The sequence below is a fragment of the Phyllopteryx taeniolatus genome, chromosome 6 (genome assembly GCF_024500385.1).
Source record: "Phyllopteryx taeniolatus isolate TA_2022b chromosome 6, UOR_Ptae_1.2, whole genome shotgun sequence".
NCBI classification, from domain to species: Eukaryota; Metazoa; Chordata; class Actinopteri; order Syngnathiformes; family Syngnathidae; genus Phyllopteryx; species Phyllopteryx taeniolatus.
Window position 1 is genome coordinate 13,409,190 of NC_084507.1, and position 22,521 is coordinate 13,431,710.

Here is a 22,521-nt window from a genome sequence, read left to right on the forward strand (position 1 = left end):
ATTTCCTGTTCAGAGGCTGAAATCAGAGGATTTGGACAATTTTAAGTTAAACAATAGGTTAAATGATTAATAAAATAGTTGTCAATTTTATAATGAATTGTCATAATTGTTGAACCTTTTGTTCTTCATCTATCTACCTCTCTGTCTGTCAGTCTGTCAACCAAGCTGGGGAAGGTCACAAAGCGCTCCTAACCTACCATTAAAAATTCCTCCACAGATGTCCCAATATTTTGATGTCATTTTAACATTGTTTCAAGCCCTTTCAAAAAGGAACAACATTGGAGCAGCTTTAATTGTTTATTTACAATTGTATACAATTATTGCAATGCTTGCTTTCAGTATTGGTAATTTTTTTATTCTTCATTTTATTCTTTCTACTTTATTTAACAATTATATGTTTGATCATTCGTCTTGTTTGGCGCACCCAGGAGGTCTGGAAACAACTGCTGTACAGAGCATTAAAAATTCAATTTGCCGTAATCTGTTCCCTTTAAAAACGAATGGAAAATGGGTTACTACTACTACGACTGTACAAAACAGTAGAATTGAAAAGTAGGGTCCGTGTGCCTCTATGCCATCATTGCTAGCCGACCAGCACGATTTTAGCGGCCATCATCATCATCCTCCTCCTCCTCTTACTCCGTCCCAACTGAAGCTTCTTCGACTTCAACCGAGCTTAGCCACAGCAGCAAAGATGGCGGGCGGTTCTGGAGCTGTGACCGGCCACGGAGCCCGCAGCTCCAACGCTTCGTTGGCGGCCTCTCTGGACCGCCGCTTTCAAGGAATATCCAACACCATGGAGTCTATCCAGAGCCTTTCCGGCTGGTGCATTGAGAACAAGAAGCAGAGCAGTCTCGTCGTTCGCTACTGGATGAAGTGGCTCAAGAAATGTGAGTAGCCCCAGCGAGCTCCGGCTAAGCTAAACTAGGCTAAGGCTAATTATTCGAGTGCGATTGTGTCCCGACAGCGCAAGAGTTGGTTTAGTTGTTAATTACGGTGGAATACGTAACCGCGTTGAATTAGCTCCACTATTTAAGATATTAGCGCAATTATTTGCTAATGGTGGCCAAGCTAATGCTAATGTTTGCTCTCAGTTTGCTCCCACATTGCTGGCAGTCGGGCCTCCAAGGTCCAACCACTACACGATGTATGTAAAATAACCCACGTCGCCACCGCTGCACGAGAACCTTGTAGCATAGCGAATTTTGTGACGTTTATTCAGGGCATCGCGTGTGGAAGTCGTTATCATTTTACAAAGTCGGACTCACAGTCGTCAATAACGCATGGATTGTATTTTTTGATGCACAAGTCTGTGCTGCTTTTCACCATTTGAGCTACGTGTTTTTGGTACATTAAAGATGCAGGATTAACGGATTTTGCAGCTTCGATGTACTTGCCAAAAGTCATTACTTGCCTGTATAAAATTAGTTAACATCTTCATAATCTTATCTTATTTACCATCTCAGGTATGCTACTTGTGCAGGTAATTGAAACAAAATGGTTACCCTGAAATGTAATACAATGGTATCTTCACTTACAAGTGACCGGCCTTACGAGTTTTTCGAGGTATGAGTCGTCGCTCGTTTTTCTTTTTGTTTTTGTTTTTTTGCTTTGATGTACAAGCAAAACTTCAAGACACGAGCGGTAGATGGTGGTAGCGAACTCAACTCACTTTACAACAAGTAGCATTTTTTTGTCACGGTGCATCATTTTTGAAAAAGACTAGATTGGTTATTGCCACTCCCAGTTAAAGTTTACTGTCAAACTAAACAAAGAGAATTGCATGTTATTTCAAAACCACCACATCACTTTGCCTTAGGAAAGTCTGCTAGCGTAATGCTCACACAATTTTCAACACCATAGACAAGCTAACGAATAACATCTATGTCACAGTGTTATAAGCATTTAAGCAACGGAAATTTGAGCATAAATGTTGCAGCAACACATAGACAGATCATATACCAATACTCACAGGCATATTTTATTTTACTTTATCTGCAAAAAAATTACTTTATTCAGTCACTTAGTTGTGAAACTCTTTTTCATTTATGTCTCCATGTCTGTATTATACTGCCCCCCTGGTGGCCAAGGTGCGCACACCAGAAGGAGCATGATGTGGGGCTGTGACGGATTATTGACATTTCGATTCATTTCAAAGATTATTTGATGTATGATAGTTTTTAGTTATATGCATGTTCATTGACTGAATTAAACTCAAGTCAAGGCTCCACTGTAATCCTGGCACAAATCTTCTAAAATTGGACAACTGTTGGTTATTTATTTGTCCTCAAAGGCAGTGAACCACCTATTTACTTTTACTTTGTAACCTATCCTCAACTATACCGAACAATTATTTTTTTGCTCATTCTATAACGCTTTAGATGTCACAGTGACAGACCAGAAAGTTGTAATTAATTTCAAGGAAGTATGTTGAAGTGATACCTCCCGACTGAGAAACTAAAAACTAAGTTTAGCCTGGGTTGTTTGTTGAAGTTACGGAGAGTCTTGTCCCATGTACTGTACATGTGGACATTCTGGTGTTTTTTTTCAAAATCAAATCATCTGTAAGTAGACTTTACGCCGATCTAATCGGTGTTATCGGTATCAGCCGATAATTAGCATTTTATGCTGATCGGCTTTCACGTCATAAGTCGCCGATTCGATCAATGAGGTCATCGGTCGGCTCCGCACAAGACATTTAACTCCGCGTCTTTGTCACGTATGAATCCAAAAGCTAGTATATTTTTAGCCTTGTCACGTGTCTTGTAGTGCAGCACTGTAACTATCTGACGGCCAATAAAGTTTTTCCAATCTTGTCGGTGAAAAAACACGTCGTCGGTGTGGGACTATTTTGCGGTGTCTCATACAAACAACACGTAAGTTATTTGCAGTCTGTGCACAACTGAAGTACGTCGTGGGGAACGTCATCTAAATGCTTCAACACAACAAATTTGATCGAGCACCTGAAGAATGTACACGAGGAGCATGCCGCGTTCAAGCAATGCAGTGTGGGAATGGGGGGTGGGGGGAGAAAAGTGTCAAACGGACTCAAACTCTGGACAACACCGTCCATATAGTTGGGACAATGAGAAAGTTAGCGTAAGCATGTCATTCACAGTATTTATTAAAGTAATTTAATTGCAGTAAGTTAGCACCCATTATTTCTGTCATGTAATGTTGATTTTACCTAAATTTATGTCAGTGGCCAATCCTTGAAATCCCCCGAGGTCATTGATGTTTTAACTTTTGTCTAAAATGCTAGAGAATAATTTGAGCTGGCACGGACGGGCTCCAGCACGCCCGCAACCCTTGTGAGGATAAGCTGTACAGAAAATGGATGGATACAGTATACAGTACACAAGTATATACAATAAATGAACAAGTCATGTAAATAGACACATTGCTCCATCTTGTGATCGGATCAGTGATCGGTTATCGTTTTTTTTTAAACTTGCTGATCGGTGATCGGCCCCAAAAATCCTGATCGTGTAAGGCCTATCTGTAAGTCATTTATTTTTTAGGTAAAGCATTTTAAATAATATTTAAGTAGCAATGTGACAAGTCCTCAACACGGAACCAGTCAATCTTTTCCTTATTATTATTTTTTTATTATATTTTTAATTAGTTTTCTTAGTTTTTTTGTTTTGTTTTGTTTCCCATAAACAGCAATGAGTGTTCACACAAAAATGCTTAAACTTGCCAAAACTTTCTCCTGCTTGCTCTTTTGGTTATATACGCGGTGGATGTAAGAACGTGGGATATACTTTTGCTGTAAAAGCAATATCATGCTCAGGAGCATCTGCAGCACAAACGTAACACGGTAATCTACCATTGTTGTTGTAGTGCAGTGTTCGTGCACATCATTTTCTCAGGAAAGATGTTATTGGATTGACTGGAGTCAGAGCTCCATGTAGTGGACAAACAGCACAAGGACATTCTACGTGACTCTGACATTTAACAGTGCTTTTACAGCTCTTAAATGCTACATGAGAAATTAAGAATATATGGTGGTTTAATTGGCAAACACTGGCCGATTATGATTAAATCAGCCAACCTATTAATCGTCGGGCCCTATACACACACACAAATTTTGCACTTTTATTGCAGCATTTTGCACTTTTATTGCAGCATTTTTATTTTGCAGCATTTTTTCCTCCACAATTTTTTTTCTATGATTGCAGCTTTTTATCTTGCAGCGTTTTTCATTTGTTGTTGTTTTCTGTGATTGCAGCATTTTTATTTTGCTATTGTTTTATGTGCTTGTGTGTTTTTTGTTTTACGTCATTCCTGCATTTGCACCATATGGCCTCTGCAGCACATTTGCCCCTGTCGGCCACCGTACTTTTCACACCCCACTTGGCAGTGCACTGACTTTCCCATTCATTGTGTATGTGCTGAGGGGACTACAGTGCATTTTGCCATCTTGCGGCGTGGGGCAGCATTGAAGAGGGCAGCTGATGGTCTGGGGCATGACCTTGAATAGAAAGAAGTTCTATTTCGAGAGCAGCGTCGCGGTGACCTCAGAATTGCCCACCAATGGGATAGAGGCTGGCAGAGTGATTTCAGTGTGCTTTTTTTATTTAGGGGATTTGTACTGGGGAAAATGAAGCTCTGATAAATGCTATGTCTTTGTGTCCCGGACTTTGGGATAAAATACATACCGTGACATACAGTAATTAAGAAGGCAAAGTGATGGACGGAGGAGCTTTCTTTTGCAAAAAAAAAATAAAATCTTGCCAAAGTTGCTGAGATGTGCTCAACTTCAGCGGGAATATTTTTTCTCGGCGATATTGCGATTTCTTTTCGATTTCGAGCTTCAGTATGTACAGTAGCATTTACAACATGACAGAAAATTACATCATACGACGATCAAAACAAATGCTACTACTCCAGTAATGCAAGGACACTAAAAAGGCTGTGTGATGCAGTCCTTCAATGTTTTTAAATTGGCTCAATAAACCAATAATTTTGGTTTATTGAGCATTTTGTAATGCTATATGTAAATAAAAAATTGTGTTAATGTACATATTCATTGTACATATATTAGGGATGGAAAGATATCTATGAGTCACTCTAAGGTTTTATTATGGTATTATTCTCACGGTACGGTATTTATTGCGATATTGTGGGAAACGGTATCGAGGCGAAAGCAGAATAACCGAAAGAGCTCTCTTTTTCTTTCTGGGACAGTCCTTTTCGAGAGGCTTTAGTAGGACAAAAGGACAGCTTCAAATCACATATTACTGTACAATGTCTTTTATCCCCGTCCAGCCACTGTTTGCAGTCGTATACTGTACCTCCAAAATGCTATTATTGCTGCAGCAATAATCATGCTATGCTCACAATAACGGCACTGTCCACTGAGACAATGTCTGTTCACTGATTTAACAGTATTTATTAGACTTTACACTGATCTGATCGGTATCGGGCGATATTTACGATTTTATGCTGATCGGCTTTAATGTCATAATTCACCAATCCGATCAATGACTTCATTGATCGGCTCCGCAAAAGACATTTACTCCGCGTCGCCATCGTGCACAGTATATTTTAATCCAAAAGCTAGTTTATTTTTATTTCTTGTCGCATGTCTTTTGACATAGTGCTGTAAATATCTGACGGCCAATAAAGTTATTAAAAAATAAAAACAACACGTCGGTGGTGTGGGACAGACAACACGTCTGAGACAGACAACACGTATTGCCCGGATCAGACTACAAGACAAATCTGCTCTTTCATGATTACACTATGTCAGACTATTGCAATAAAATCTTGTATTCCGATACCACCGCATCCCGTTTTTTTACGATCATTGGGCTTTAGCTTGTCAACTCAAATATGACCAGATACACTCGTTACCGTGGCGACTACAACAAGAGTGGATCGCGCCGACTGTTTTATAAGAACAAAATGGGGGGGAAACGTGGTGATGGTCACCGGTGCTCAGGAGAGGACGTTCGTTTAAGGCTTGCTTGAGGTATGTTCCCGTACTTTTAATACGATACAGGCTCGCAAGCAGGCAACAAAACGTTATGTAGCCTAGCAAGCTGGTGCTAGGACTAACGGTTGTGCCGAAACATGCTGCCGTTCTGTCGAATCATGCTCTAAAGTTTCGGTGTGGGTGAAGTAATTTAATTACAATAAAGTAATTTAATTACAGTAAGTTAGCACCCATTATTTCTGTCATGTAATGTTGGTTTGACCAAACTGCTTACAATACATTACCTGACTAGAGCAGTGACTTCCAACCTTTATGAAGCCGACTTCCGCATCGGGCGCCTGTTTGCGTCATTCAATTTAAGCGCTAGTGACGTTTAAGTCTGGTTCACAAATCAAACGACACAAGAAAGTCACATGACCTTGCACGCCTTCTTCACACTAATGCCACTGAATGTGGCATGCTCCTCGTTGTGTACATTCTTCAGGTGCCCGATCAAATTTGTGTTGAAGCATTTAGATGACGTTTCCCACAACGTACTTCAGTTGTGCACAGACTGGAAATAACTTGTTGTTTTGTCTGAGACACCGCAAAATAGTCCCACGCCGATGACGTGTTTTTAACCAACAATATTGAAGAAAACTCTATTGGCCGTCACAGTTGCAGTACTGCGCCACAAGACACGTGACAAGGCTAAAAATAAATTAGCTTTTGGATTTATATGCAACGGCGACGCGGAGTTAATGTCTTGTGCGGAGCCGATCGATGACGTCATTATTCGGATCGGCGAATTATGACATGAAAGCTGATCAGCATAAAATGATAATTATCATCAGATACCGATAACCGATCAGATCGGCGTAAAGTCTAATATACAGTACACAAGTAGTATATACAGTAAATGAACAATTCATTGAAATAGACACATTGCTTCATCTTCTGATCGGATCGGTTATTGTTTTGTTTAAACTCGCTGATCGGTGATCAGCCCCAAAAATTGTGATTGTATAAAGCCTAATGCATATATATTAGAAATTTCACTCTGTGTGTTTTGCATCTCGAAAATGAGTATCCGTTTTTGTATTGAACTACCTAACTAAATGAAGCTCTTGTACATTTCACATGCCCACACATAAACACCTTAAACCCACAATATCAGAACATGAATACATATTTTATAGCCTATGTATTCTTGAGAGTACTGATTTTGAGTTTCATCAATTTGGCTTTGCTAAAGGAACATACAATCTGATATTTCTTGTACATACACAACAGGTGAGCGCCCCGAGCAGCAGGAGAATTCAGACCCTCTTGAGAGAAAAACAAAGCTTACACAAAAGATAAGGATGACGTGATTAGTTGACCAATCGTGGTACCCCTATTTTGGGGGTGCACATCATTCTGGAGAGCGTATTACGCATGACAAATTACGGTAGTTAAGAATTTGTCAGGATTTTGGGGTGGCTGATTGCCTGGTATCTCACTAGAATAGATTTGCCCCTGCATTGAGTAGCAGCTGAATATCATCTCCACATTCAAAACCAAAATGTGAGCAATTTGTCGTAAGCGTGCACATTTTAAAGCAGTTACTTGAGGACCATTAATGTGATTTGTTTACAGATTGAAACCTGACACGGGGTAGAAAGTGGAGGAAACCGTTTTTGATTCTGAAATGGAATTGACTTTATTCTTTATTCTCATGAAGAATTTGGGTGTCAAAATGCCCCCAGTTTGTCAACACCCACACTTTTAACGCTGCCCATACTCACTTTTTTTTTAAATAATGTTGCAGGCTGTGTCAAATGTTATTTTTATTACAGATGGATGTTGGGGGGGGGGCCGGGGGGGCCTAAAAATGAATGGCGGGCTCTACATTCCCCCCGGGCTGTAGATTGGACACCCCTGCTTTAGGTGCATACATCTGTGTCTGTATCTGTATTTTACAATTCTTTTGGCAATATAGTGATAATACTGATAATTTTGGTCACTGTATTTTTTATGTGACATAATGTAGCCCTATTGGGGGCACAAGCCAGTGCAAAGTGTAGGGCGGTCCCAAGCCTGGATAAATGCAGTGGGTTGCGTCAGGAAGGGCATCCGGCTTAAAACTTTGCCAAACAATATGAGCTTTCATCTAAAGAATTCCATACTGGATTGGTCGTGGCCCGCGTTAACAACGTCCGCCCCTGGCACCGTTAACCTGCCCCACAGGTAGGATGTGACCGAGAGGTGAACGAGAAATTCTGGACAAAGTAGTTCTGAGCATCCCAGACAGAGGGGGGGTTGTTATTTTAATGGACATGTTGGTGAAGGAAACGGGGGTGATGAAGAAGTGATGGTTAAGTACGGCATCCAGGAAAGGACAGTTTGTGATAGACTTTGCAAAAAGGATGGAATGGCTGTCGTGAACACTTTTTTCCAGAAGAGGCAGGAACATAGGGTGACCTGCAAGAGCAGAGGTAGAAGCACACTGGTGAATTGCATCTTGTGCAGACGATGTAATCTGAAGGCGGTTACCGACTGTAAGGTAGTGGTAGGGGAGAGTGTGGCGAGACAGCATAGGATGGTGGTGTGTAAGATGACTCTGGTGGTGGGGAGGAAGATTAAAAAGACAAAGTCAGAGCAGAGAACCATGTGGTGGAAGCTGAGAAAGTGTTGCGTGGCTTTTCGGGAAGAGGTGAGACAAGCTCGGTGGACAAGAGAAGCTTCCAGAAGACTGGACCACCACAGCCAAGGTGATCAGAGAGACAGGCAGGAGAGTACTTGGTGTATCTTCTGGCAGGAAAGAAGAGAAGGAGACTTGGTGGTGGAACCTCACAGTACAGGAAATCATGCAAAGAAAGAGCTTAGCTCAGAAGAAATGGGACACTGAGAGGACCGAGAAGAGGCGAAAGGAATACATTGAGATGCGACGTAGGGCAAAGGTAGAGGTGGCAAAGGCCAAACGAGTCATATAATGACATGTATGCCAGGTCGGACACTAAAGGAGAAAAGGATCTATACAGATTGGCCAGACAGAGGGATAGAGATGGTAAGCATGGTGCAACAGATTAGGGTGATGGAAATGTGTTGACTTGTGCCAGTAGTGTGCTGGACAGATGGAAAGAATACTTTGAGTTGATAAATGAGAGAGAAGGAAGAGTAGAAGAGGCAAGTGTGGTGGACTAGGAAGTGGCAATGATTAGTTAGGGAGAAGTTAGAAACACATTAAAGAGGATAGAAAATGGAAAGGCAGTTGGTTCTGATGACATTCCTGTAGAGGTATGGAAGCCTCTAGTAGATGTGGTTGTGGAGTTTTTGATCAGCTTGTTCAACAGAAGTCTAGCGGGTGAGAAGATGCCTGAGGAATGGAGGAAAAGTGTGCTGGTGCCCATTTTTAAGAACAGTGGTGATATGCAGTGCTGTGGGAACTAGAGAGGAATAAAGTTGATGAGCCACACAATGAAGTTATGGGAAAGAGTAGTGGATGCTAAACGCAGGACAGAAGTGAGTATTTGCGAGCAATAGTATGGTTTCATGCCTAGAAAGATTACCACAGATGCATTATTTGCATTGAGGATGTTGATGGAAAAGAGAAGGAGGTACATTGTGTCTTTGTAGATCTAGAGAAAGCCCATGACAGAGTACCCAGAGAGGAACTGTGGTACTGCATGCGGAAGTCTGGAGTGGCAGAGAAGTACAGTGGGTACGGAAAGTATTCAGCCCCCCTTAAACCTTTCACTCTTTGTTATAGTGAACCCATTTGCGAGAATCATTTAAGTAAAAAATTTCCACCGTAATGTACACACAGCAACCCATATTGACTGAAAAAAACCGCAATTGTTGAAATTTTTTGTTTTATTTTGCAGTCGTTACCAACTATGCTACCAGTCTCGTATCGCAAATGTACACTTTCTCTTTCCCAAAATGGCCAAAACGAAGATAGAAAACAGTTAACTTCCAAGGGAGGCATATTATCTGTTCACTAAAGTAAAAAACAGACCTGTTTGTCGTGTGCGGAGAAACGTGGCTGTAACAAAGAATATAACAATTGAATTAACGTTTTTTTGAATGTCCTTTATCAGCTCCGAGGCAGGGACTGTTAATAGTTTGAGGTTTGGATTTTTATTGAAGGACATTTGTTTTGGATTGTTTTGTTGTTGGCCTTTGAAAAAAGATTTACAGTGGGTACGGAAAATATTCAGACCCCCTTAAATTTTTCACTCTTTTTTTATATTGCAGCCATTTGCTAAAATCATTTAAGTTCATTTTTTTCTTCAGTAATGTACACACAGCACCCATATTGACAGAAAAAAAACGGGATTGTTGAGATTTTTGCAGATTTATTAAAAAAGAAAAACTGAAAAAGTGTTGTTCAAAACTGAAATATCACACAGCCAAGTATTCAGACCCTTCCTCAGTATTTAGTAGAACCACCCTTTTGAGCTAATACAACCATGAGTCTTTTTGAGAATGTTGCAACAAGTTTTTTCACATCTGGATTTGGGGATTATTTGCCATTCCTCCTTGCAGATCCTCTCCAGTTCTGTCAGGTTGGATGGTGAACGCTGGTGGACAGCCATTTTCAGGTCTCCAGAGATGCTCAATTGGGTTTAAGTCAGGGCTCTGGCTGGGCCATTTAAAAACAGTCATGGAGTTGTTCTGAAGCCACTCCTTCAGTATTTTAGCTGTGTGCTTAGGGTCATTGTCTTTTTTGAAGGTGAACCTTCCGCCTAGTCTGAGGTTCTGAGCACTCTGGAGACGGTTTTCGTCCAGGATATCCCTGTACTTGGCCGCATTCATCTTTGGTTGCAATTGAAGAAGTCTCCCTGTCCCTGCAGCGGAAAAACACCCCCACAGCATGATACTGCCACCACATGCTTCACTGTTGGGACTGTATTGGACAGGTGATGAGCAGTGCCTGGTTTTCTCCACACGTGCCACTTAAAATTAAGGTCAACAATTTCTATCTTGGTCTCATCAGACCAGAGAATCTTATTTTTCACCATCTTGGAGTCATTCAGGTGTTTTTTTTTAATTTATTTTTTTTTTTTTTTAGCAAACTCCATGCAGGCTTTCATATGTCTTGCACAGAAGAGAGCCTTGCGTCGGGCCACTCTGCCATAAAGTCCCGACTGGTGGAGGGCTGCAGTGATGGTTGACTTTCTAGAACTTTCTCCCATCTCCCAACTGCATCTCTGGAGCTCATCCACTGTGATCTTTGGGTGGTTCTTTACCTCTCTCACCAAGGCTCTTCCCCCCCAATTGCTCAGTTTGGCCAAATGGCCAGCGCCAGGAAGGGTTCTTGTCGTCCCAAACGTCTTCCATTTCAGGAATATGGAGGCCACTGTGCTCTTAAGCTTAAGTGCAGCAGAATGTTTTTGTAACCTTGGCCAGATCTGTGCCTTGCCACAATTCTGTCTCTGAGCTCTTCAGGCAATTCCTTTGACCTCATGATTCTCATTTGCTCTGACATGCACTGTGAGCTGTAAGGTCTTTTATAGACAAGGGTGTGGCTTTCCTAATCAAGTCCAATCAGTATAATCAAACACAGCTGGACTCCAATGAAGGTGTAGAAACTTCTCAAGGATGATCAGAAGAAATGGACAGCACCCGAGTTAAAAATGAGTGTCACAGCAAAGGGTCTGAATACTTAAGGCTGTGTCATATTTCTGTTTTTCTTTTTTAATAAATCAGGAAAAATTTCAACAATTACGTTTTTTTTCTGTCAATATGGGTTGCTGTGTGTATATTGAGGAAAAATAACTTAAATGATTTTCACAAATGGCTACAATATAACAAAGAGTGAAAAATTTAAGGGGGTCTGAAAACTTTCCGTACCCACTGTATATTAGAATAATACAGCACATGTACGAGGGCAGCAGAACAGTGGTGAGGTGTGCTGTAGGTGTGACAGAGGAATTTAAGGTGGTGGTGGGACTGAGTCAGGGATCAGCCCTGAGCCCCATCCTGTTTGGTGTGGTGATGGATTGGCTGACAGATGAGGTTAGACTGGAATCCCCGTGGACCATGATGTTTGCAGATGACATTGTGATCTCCAGTGAAAGCAGGGAGCATGTGGAAGAACATGTGAGGGAAGACATGAGGGCAGTTGGTGTTAGAGAGGAGGATGCAGGAGATAGGGGTCGCCATAGCGTGTCATCCTTTTCCATGTAAGCCTAACGGGACAAGCCAAAAGGAAAAGTAGATTTGTGATGTGACATATTCATACTGTTTCTTCTCTTGTTGTAGCTAAATAATAGGGCTGAACGATTATGGCCAAAATAATAATCACGATTATTTTGATCAATATTGTAATCACAATTATTAACCACGACTATTCCTCATGTTCATCCATCCATCCATCTGAGCCGCTTCTCCTCACTAGGGTCGCGGGCGTGCTGGAGCCTATCCCAGCTGTCATCGGGCAGGAGGTGGGGTACACCCTGAACTGGTTGCCAGGCAATTGCAGGGCACATAGAAACAAACCATTCGCACTCATAGTCATGCCTACGGGCAATTTAGAGTCTCCAATTAATGCATGTTTTTGGGATGTGGGAGGAAACCGGAGTGCCCGGAGAAAACCCACGCAGGCACGGGGAGAACATGCAAACTCCACACAGGCGGGGACGGGGATTGAATCCCGCACCTCAGAACTGGGAGGCTGACGCTCTAACCAGTCGGCCACCGTGCCGCTATTCCTCATGTTAGGGAAAAATATTTATTTTTATTGCACTACTTTTCAACAAACAATATGTAACAGTGTTGATTGTGATTAATTCTATAAATAAGAATAAATGATACATCCATCCATTTTCTGAGCCGCTTATCCTCACAAGGGTCGCGGGCGTGCCGGAGCCTATTCCAGTTATCTTCGGGCCGGATGCGGGGTATACCTTGAGCTGGTTGCCAACCAATCGCAGGGCACACATAAACAAACAACCATTCACACTCACATTTACACCTAAGGGCAATTTAGAGTCTTCAATTAACCTACCATGAATGTGGGAGGAAACCGGAGTGCCCGGAGAAAACCCACGCTTGCACGGGGAGAACATGCAAACTCCACACAGGCGGGGCCGGGATTTGAACCCCGGTCCTCAGAACTCTGAGGCAGACGCTCTAACCAGTCGACCACCGTGCCGCCAGAATAAATGATAGATAATAATAAAAAAATAAATGTACCCAAAAGAATTCTACTCAGGGCTAACTGAATAAATATGGTATTACAAAGTGCAGACATGAATTGCAACTTAATGGAAGCAAATACAGTTAATGCATAGGCTATAATCACCGAGTTTTCATTTGAAAACCCCCATCAGTATAGTAAACTGTCAAGGACGGTACATGCACGCCACTTTGTGCTTTATTGTTGATCATTGTGCCACCATATTAATGTGGCCTATAACATTTTTACAAGACTAGTATTTCTACCATTTGGGTATTCATGGATTGTTCTTTTATATTTGTCTCTATATTTCAGTGGGTTTGTGTTTCCTCTTTCAGCTGACAACAATCATCGCTTGAATCTCTTCTACCTTGCCAATGACGTCATACAGAACTGCAAAAGAAAGAATGCTATTGTGTTCCGGTCCGCCTTTGCTGAGGTTCTGCCGAATGCTGCCCTTCTTATCAAGTGAGTGACCATCTTTTTGTCCATATGTTCTTCTACAGGTAAATCTCTCCCAAATGGATGAAATGTCCTCTGGTATTGAAACTAATCTTTGTGTGTGTGTGTGGGTGTGCGTGTGTGTGTTGTGTTGTCAGAGATGCGAAGGTCCGTAGGTCGGTGGAAAGGATCTTGTCAATCTGGGAGGAACGCAGCGTGTATCCTGAGGAGCTCCTCACTCAGTTGAAAGCCAATCTGAACAAGAAGGAAAAGGAAAGAGAGAAGCAGAAGGAAAAAGAAAAAGTGAAAGAAAAAGGAAAAGAGACTCCACCTGTGCTGGTAAGTGTGTGAAGATTTTATTGGGCCCCTGCAATTCTTAAACCTGCAGTTTTTTTTTTTCTTGCAAGAATACTTTGTATGTGCCACCACAAATCAGAACCCGGTATTCTGCGTAACATTGCATTTGTGGAATAAGAATTGAACAGAAGGGCATGTGATGGGGTAGGTGTGACGTTAATTTCCTCGCAATGGGTGTGTACTTTACATGATCAAACCCGGAAACATACGCAGGGAATCTGCAAACCTGTTAGCAGACTTCCTGTGTATGTTGGGGTTGCTGACATGATAATCTGAACAACATTTTAGCAAATTCAGGTTTAAACGATCATGTCAGCAACCCACAGCATACACAGAGAGTCTGTGAACCTGTTTTCTTGGTGTGGTCACGTGACGTACATAACCATTGCGGAGTTATGTTTGGTGTTAATTTCGGGCGCCAGCAGAGAGGGATATTGCCTAAAATGCCCATGCCCTGAAAAGTAGCCTGTTTTGCAACTTGACTGGTGCAGCTAGCATTTTAGGGTGTGTCATAATGATATAATAGGTTCGTGGCTGGCTTAGACCAGACTAAACTAAAATGAAGTTGAAAATGAAAACACTTTGATAGGAAACACACACATTACCGTAGTATTCTTTTTGACAAACATTGCCACTCACAATAATTTTTTTTCACCTAGTGTACTTGACTCAAAATGTAGCCACTGCCAGATACGATAGTAGTACATTGGCCATATGTCTCACAGTGCTTAACTATTGGCCAATCACTGATCAAAACTGTTCCTTAACTAGCCAAACGGACGCAAACTCTGGACAACTCCCCTCCATATAGGGACAGTGAGAAAGTTAGAGTAAGCATGTCATTAACAGTATTTGTTCAAGTAATTTAATTGCAATAGAGTAATTTAATTACAGTAAGTTGGCACCCATTATTTCTGTTATGTTGTAATGCTGATTTGATCTAAACTTATGTCAGTGGCCAATCCTTGAATGCACCCTAGAGGTCATTGATGTTTTAACTTTTGTCGAAAATGCTAGAGAATAATTTTGAAGATGCTTGGTATACAGCACACAAGTATAGCCAATAAATAAACAAGTCATGTAACTAGACACATTGCTCCATCTTGTGATCGGATCGGTGATCTGTTATGGTTTTTTTTTTTTTTGGTGATCGGCCCCAAAAATCCTGATCGTGTGAAGCCAAATTTTTATTGAGCTCGCTATTTTGGCTGCCATGATTAAATTAACCTCTGTGAAGTGGGAGTACAAGAAAAAAAATCTGCCCTCTGGTATAGCGATAGACCGTTATGTTTTTTTCAGGTCCGATACCAATTAGTAGTAGTCAAGGAGGCCGATAACGGATAATTGGAGCTGATATTGGTTTTTTGCTAAAAAGGAAAATATTGGCGTCAAAATTTGAAAAAAATCCAAACTCCAACACTTCGTTTAAATGCCTATATGCACATTTATTAAACAGCTTTTCAAATTTGCAGCATGTTATTTTTTTTATTTTTTAGTCTTAGAAAATATGCATCTTTGTTTTAAAATTCGAACAAAAAGTGCAGGGAGCTCCAAGGCTCAGCAGCATGTCTTACAAAGTTAAATGAAAACTTTAACAAATAGCTCGCTAAAGTTTTCTTTAGTAAATAAAATTTTCCAAAATTTCAGTAGAATTTAAGTGTTGTTCAACATAATAATAATGACAATAATAATAATAGTTTTGTTGAAAGTTCAAAAAAGAGAGTGCAGGGAGTTCACAGGGTCAGCACCATCTCTTATAAAAGTTAACTGCAAATTTAAATAAATAGTTCCCTAAAGTTTTATAAAGTCCATAAAACAGAGTTAGTTGTCACGTCCACCACTGGAGTGGGTCCCCTTTCCACCTGTCGATGACTGGCTCCTTGAGGTACAGATGTAGCTCATCCTCAGCGCGGCGACTGGCCAGTAGTAACATGTGCCAGCAGAGTGTTAAGTTTATTTGTTAGCCTTTAATCACAAAGCAGTCTCAAAGGGCTTCACAGCCCCATTGTTGGCAATGATTGACAACATCCCGTAATCTAAAACCCCCAATCGGGCAAGGAAAAACTCCAAACCCCATTTGGGAGGTGGGGGGGGGGGGAATTCTTTAGAAGGGACCACAGATGGGGGTATCCCCCCTTCCTTGAAGACCAGGCTGCAATGTATGTCGAATGTGTGTTGAGATTTATCACATAGTCTAGTGCTGCACAATGTTCGTTATGATGGCAAGATGCTGTATAATGTTCATTAAGATGGCATAAGAAGAGAAAAAGGCACCACAGGGTAGATTCCTTCGGTGGTTCTCCCTCACGACCTGGACCGGTTGTTCGGAGGAGAATCCTCCATGGCAATGACTCTGGGGGAAGTGGTCCACCTCAGATCTTGTCAGTTGGTCGGTGCAGCTCACTTTTCTCAGGGATATGGAACAAAAAGTTACAGGACATCCACTGTTTAATCTCAGCAAGACACAACTCCAGATTATAGCAAACGTGGGTTAGTCAGTTTTAATGGCATGTAAAGCTGAGTATTGTCGGCATACCAGTGAAAGCTAATCTTAGAATTGCATATGATATTGCCAAGCGGCAGTGTATAACAAACAACAAAAAGAACAAAAGAGGACTGAGTACCGGTCTCTGCGGTGACATTATAATACTCAGAGGTCACATTACCATGAATTACACGGTGCTTCCTATCCAAGAGATAAGATCTGAACCATGAAAGTCCTGGGCCTGTAATACCGATACGCGTTTCGTGGCGATCTAGTAGTGTATTGTGATCAATGGTATTAAAGGCAGCGCTGAGGTCGAGTAATAATATTGATTAGGTGTCGCAATCCATAGCTAATAAAAGATCATTCGTCACTTTTGCAAGGGCTGTTTCAGAAGAGTGGTCTGCCCTAAATCCGGAATGAAGAACTTCAAACAGATTGCTTAGAGGCCATGTAATCATTAAAGGTCAGAGGACAGAGATGTTATGAGGTCAGTTAAAATTCATATTTGCATTGTGTATATGTTATGTAATACATGCACATCACTTCCAGCAAGTTGTCAACTATAGCTTAGCTAGAAATTAGGTTTTTGTCACGCATATTGAGCACTCCTCGAACATACCCAAAGCTCAAGACACCAGGGTGTGTTTACTCTATCCACCGCAAGGGCTACCGGAAGAGACGTTGCAATTGACAAACACAGCGCGCTACTCTCTGTACGCAATGGCGAGCGACGTGTTGGAATACGAGGAGGAGAATTTCGACCTACAGGAGCACTTGGCATCGTCAAACCGTACGTTTGAGCCGATCAGGAGGTTGGAACCTGACAGTGACGACGAAGAGCAGCCAAGTAGCAGCTGTACAACAGAAAAAGAGAGTGGCCATTGGGTCGATGTGACGGTATGTCAAAAGCATGTCTTTTTATCCAGTCATGGCTAGAAATGATGGCACCCCAGGGGTGCCAATATTTTTTAGCACGACTATACGTATTATATATTCATATATGTTTCAGTGACACGGCACAAGCTTTTACATAGTATTTAGTATTCCTATCTTCCTAACCTTCCTAAATCTTCACCTCGTCTGCGCCGCTTCGCCGCTGCACCATGGTGGCTGCGAGATTTAGTTCTCTGGCTGGCGGTTGAAGTCCCGATGGCCGTAGAAAAAATAGTTGGCACCGCAGCTGGTTTCAGCCTCTGCCTAACTACACCTGTTTATCCGATGGTTTCTGCTAAGTCTTTCTCAAAACACGCCGGTTCGAAGTGACCAGCACAGAGTTTGGAATGCTTGCTATGTACCCCTATAGATGACCACGTTTCTTCCAGACTTTGATAGACTTTCCCTATCCACTGGTCACTAGGCTTTACACGATCAGGATTTTTGGGGCCGATCAGCGAGTTTAAAAAAACAATAACCAATCACCGATCTGATCACAGGATTGAGTCTATTTAAATAATCTGTTCATTTACTGTATATACTTGTGTACTTAATTGCTAAAAAAATTACATTTACAATAAATAATGTATCTTTAGTTATCTATTTATGCCAGTGAGGGATAGTGACAGACAGAACAAATGAATGGTCTTCTATTAGATGGCAGGAAGTACATACAGTAATTAATGTATCCACTTTTTGTGACATTTTTGTTTGTTGGTGTGCCATGATATTTTTCAATTGTAAAATATGTTCCTTTGCTCCATAAAGGTTGGAAATCACTGCTCTAGTCAGGTCATGTATTCTAATCAGTCATGTCAAACCAACATTACAACATGACAGAAATAATGGGTGTTAACTTACTGTACTTAAATTACTTTATTGTAATTAAATTACTTAATCCATTTTAGAGCATGAATTCGACAGAAAGGCAGCATGTTTACGCACAACCGTTAGTGCTAGCATTAGCTTGCTAGGCTACATAACGTTTTGTTGCCTGCTTGCGAGCCGTATCGTATTAAAAGTACGGTAACACCTCAAGCAAGCCTTAAATGAACGTCCTCTCCTGAGCACCGGTGATCGCCAGCACACGTTTCCCCCCATTTTGTTCTTATAATACAGTCGGCGCGATCCACTCTTGTTGTCAGCGCCACGATAACGAGTGTATCCGGTCGCATTTAAGTTGACAAGATAAAACCCAATGATCGTAAAAACGGGATGCGGTGGTGTCGGAATACAAGATTTTATTGCAGTAGTCTGAAAGAGCAAACTTGTCTTGTAGTCTGATCCGGGCATTATGTGTTGTCTGTCTCAGACGTGTTGTCTGTCCCACACCGGCGATGTTTTTGTTCTTTTTTTGTTTTGTTTTTTGTTCAGATATTTACAGTACTACATCAAAAGACACGTGACAAGGCTAAAAATAAACTAGCTTTTGGATTCAAATATACTGTGCACGATGGCGACGTGGAGTCAAATGTCTTTTGCGGAGCCGATCAATGACATCATTAATCGTATCGACGAATTATGACATTAAAGCCGATAAGCATTAATTGCTAAATATCGGCCAATACCGGTCAGGCCGATCAGATCAATGTAAAGTCTACTGGTCATGTATTACTTTTTCACTTGGAAAGCCAGAGAAACTCTTGCCAGATGCCTTAACCATTTGTACACCCAAATGCCACACAATAAACCATCGTGAAATCGCAAAATCATACGACAAAAAATATACAATACAGTACAATAGCACACAATGTCGAATGAACAGGGTGTTTGGCTAGTGTTGCGTCACAGCGCCGGATATAGCCGAAGACCGGAAGGCGCTAGATGCATTCTGAATCATATTTATCAATTTAACTGCAGTATATCTGCTATATAATCGCTTCGAAATGGCAGCTGTGGTTTGTAAAGGGGTTCTATAGTTACCAAGAAATGTTTTAACATCTTTGTCCTCTGACCTTTAACCTGTTGTACTATTTTTTTTCAAGAATCTTTGGAATAAATGGGAGATTTGACACTGGCCTATAATTGCAAAGACTCTCAGGGTTGAGGTTGGATCTTTTGAGTAAGGCTCGAATAACGTCTGTCTTGAAAGCTGCAGGTACAGTGCTGGAGAGTGACAAAATTTATAGTATCTGAGATTGAGGGTCCTAAGATTTAAAAACTGCTTTTTAACGAGTTTCCCAGGGAGAGGTTTGAGCAAGCATGTCGTCTGTTTTACCTCACTAATGTGTTTTGTGAGTCTGTCAAGGGATACTTGCTCAAAATGATAGAGGATAGCCGTAAGGGTATCCGCAATGATGCTCAAATTAGTCTCAGTGATCGAAGAATTCAACCGGGCTTGAGGCACGGTGTCCTTGATTTAATTTCTAATGAGCTCAATTTTTTTTGGGTCAAAAATTGCATGAAATGATAATCTTAAAAGGAGCTGTAGGAAGTAGGTTGCATTTGGATTAGCATTGCTTCTGTATCAAATAAGTATTTAGGGTTATTTTTATTAAGGCAAATTATTTTGGAAAAAATAGTTTTTGGTGAAATGATAGCTTGTTTGTCTTTCAGTAAACTATGGTTCTACATACCATCTACACAGCCGCCATCTTGATCGATTTTGCAGCATAATTAAACGTATCATCTGGTCATCTAGGTCCATTTGTTCTAGCAGACACTGTTCCACGGTCGCCATTGTTGTTGCTTTGTTCCTTGTTACTGAAAGGAAAGTAAAAACGGCTACCGGAAATGGCCAAAAAATGCTGAGGAAACTCCACCCTGTGGTGTCCTAGCCAATACCAGCTGTAGCGACACCCCCGACTTGGAGGTGAACTGCAGTACATTTTCAAAACTGAGCACGTGGGTTGCGCTCGAGTATAAAGGCAAACTACGCACGCGACTGCCGCAGTGACGTCAGCGTGGTCGCCGTCCGCGCAAGTATAAAGAAGCCTTTACACAGACTCCGTTATCGATACAAAATCCGTCAGTAATCCTTCGATACATCGGTTGTAGGGCTGTGGACCAGATATTGCGAGGTTGCTTGAGGCTTTACAGTTTTTATCTCTTAAAAAAAGCACAAGAGCTATCACGCTGTGCGCCGTGGACGTAACGTTGTTTACAACCAAACAGCAGTGGTGGATACTAGCGACACTACTTGTTTAACTACATTTCTCCGTAGCGTCATTATTTCAAAATCAAATAGCTTTTCAGTTGTGAAGCTACTTTTGTGGTCACAGCGATAGCAAAGTAGTGTTCCCCCAGGAGTTGTAAATATTAAATGCGATGTCACGTTATGTACCTTATCTCAAGTCTGCCGTAGACAACAGGGCCGGCGGCGAAATGTGCACCACGGATTGTAAACATGCAGACAATATGACAAAGGTAGGTATGTCTCTGCAATTTCCTTGAGCTGGAACTCAGCAAACTAATGCTTCTTGAGTCCTTGTGGTCCACTTATACGTTCGAGTTGGTACGGTGTGACCCAACAAAGAAACTACAGAGAGGACACACAGCCAGGTGTATCCCGAAGCTGACACAACAATCGGCAGTTGTACTAAGCTAGTCATCACGACTTAAAACTTCAAAAAGTCAGTGTGCAGTGGTGGTCCTAGCATGAAGGGCACTGTGGGCGAGACCCCCCATGGCTCTTCAAATATTGTTTGTGCAGTTTGTGAAAAGAAAATTAATTGTTGGGGTCTATTTACATAATTAAGTTGATGTTTTTTAAAAGGTGTAATATATATATTTACAGTGCCATAAAGCAACAATGATCAGGGTTAAGTGGCCTTTTACACATTTGAAAATAGGGTTTGACAAATGTCATTTTCTAGACTTGGGTTAAGTCAAGTCAAGGTTCTTTATGATTAGCACATGCAAATGTTAACTATCATTGAATCGAGAATTGTATCGCTCCCATTACTGAATCGAATAAATCGTTCCGCCGGTAAAGATATTGTTTTTGAATAGAATCGCTAGTTGTGTCTCTAGATATGCATCAAATCGGCCTCATGCCAGAGATTCCCAACCCTAGTCAGAACGATGGTAGTGGGCCAAGACTTCAAATTTTATGAGGTAATTGTCTGACATACAGTACTAGTAGTAGTAAGGGCCAGGTGGGCGGTAGATAACTGCAAGATAGAACAGCAATGGGTGTTGTGGGTCGCATAATGAGAGCATTGAATGTTTGAAAGTCCATTTTGGGGTTGTACTAAGTTTGGAAACGGACTCAGAGATGAGGGCAACACCCCCTCCCTTCTTAATAGAACGTGCACCAGGTGAACTCACAAATCTTGGAGGAGACAGACACCTATTTAAGTGGTAAGAATTAATTTGGTTTTAAACAAGTCTCGCAAAGACCATTAAAATTATGGTCTCTGATAAGATCATTGACTAGCAAAGCTTTTGAGGAAAGTGATCTAATATTCATAAGACCGATTTTCATTAAAAGTGGACTGATGGGTGCGATTTGCCCCCACAGTATTCATCGTAGTAATATTAATAAGAATGCATCGTCTATAACCCGTATTATATTTCAAGTAGTTGTGGGCGTGGCGAGAGAGTAATACTGCAAGAATCTGGTAGTTATTTCTCGACTTGTCATCGGTAAAATTAACTAATGAAGAGTGCTTAAGTCACAGTACTACCTGAGTAGAAAACATAAGTCTGCAATGGATTATGGGTAGTGGATCAGAATGTGTAGTATGTTGTTCTGTGTGCGTTGTTAGAGTCCAGCATAGCGCTAGTTAGCTTTAACCTTACCGACTCCACACCCGTTCTAACAGACTCGCTAATCACCCGTGTCCCGGCTTGCTCTCATGTAAACTGTCATGGAAAGCGCAAACAGTAATCTATGTTTCTAGAAAAGGTAATGCCGCCTACTCCGTTAGGATGAAGGCCTTCCGCTCTCATCAAGCCGTGAGTCCTTTATAACGAAGGCCAATTATCCACAACTTGCATTCCCTGTTTGCTACAGAAGCTAGCCAGCCACTGAACAAATGAGAATAATCTGCTAAACCTCTCATCATTGCCTCTCGCAGGCAAGGGGCCAGAGACAATTACTCGATGCCAAAACATCTTTCTGGCGAGATTACAAGTCCTGGCTATATTCCTCTTTGTAGTCTGTGATAGCCTCATCCTTGTATGATTGGAGCCAACATACAGCTCTATATCTGAGTAGCTAGTATTGTTAACCCCACGCTGGAGTCTAGGCCTAATGCAGGTCGGCTCTTTAAG

The 22,521-nt window shown here is 41.4% G+C and overlaps 1 protein-coding gene across 1 annotated transcript in view; it reads left to right on the plus strand.

Annotated features, from left to right (window-relative positions):
- Positions 1-460: 460 nt before the first annotated feature.
- Positions 461-22,521, plus strand: part of LOC133479146 (regulation of nuclear pre-mRNA domain-containing protein 2-like) — a 42,685-nt gene continuing 20,624 nt past the window's right edge. The window contains exons 1-5 of the mRNA XM_061775711.1: positions 461-890; positions 13,424-13,553; positions 13,685-13,859; positions 20,228-20,253; positions 20,435-20,445. Of these exons, the coding sequence (XP_061631695.1) occupies positions 572-890; positions 13,424-13,553; positions 13,685-13,859; positions 20,228-20,253; positions 20,435-20,445 (661 nt within the window). The 5' untranslated portion in view covers positions 461-571. The remainder of the gene's footprint in view (positions 891-13,423; positions 13,554-13,684; positions 13,860-20,227; positions 20,254-20,434; positions 20,446-22,521) is intronic.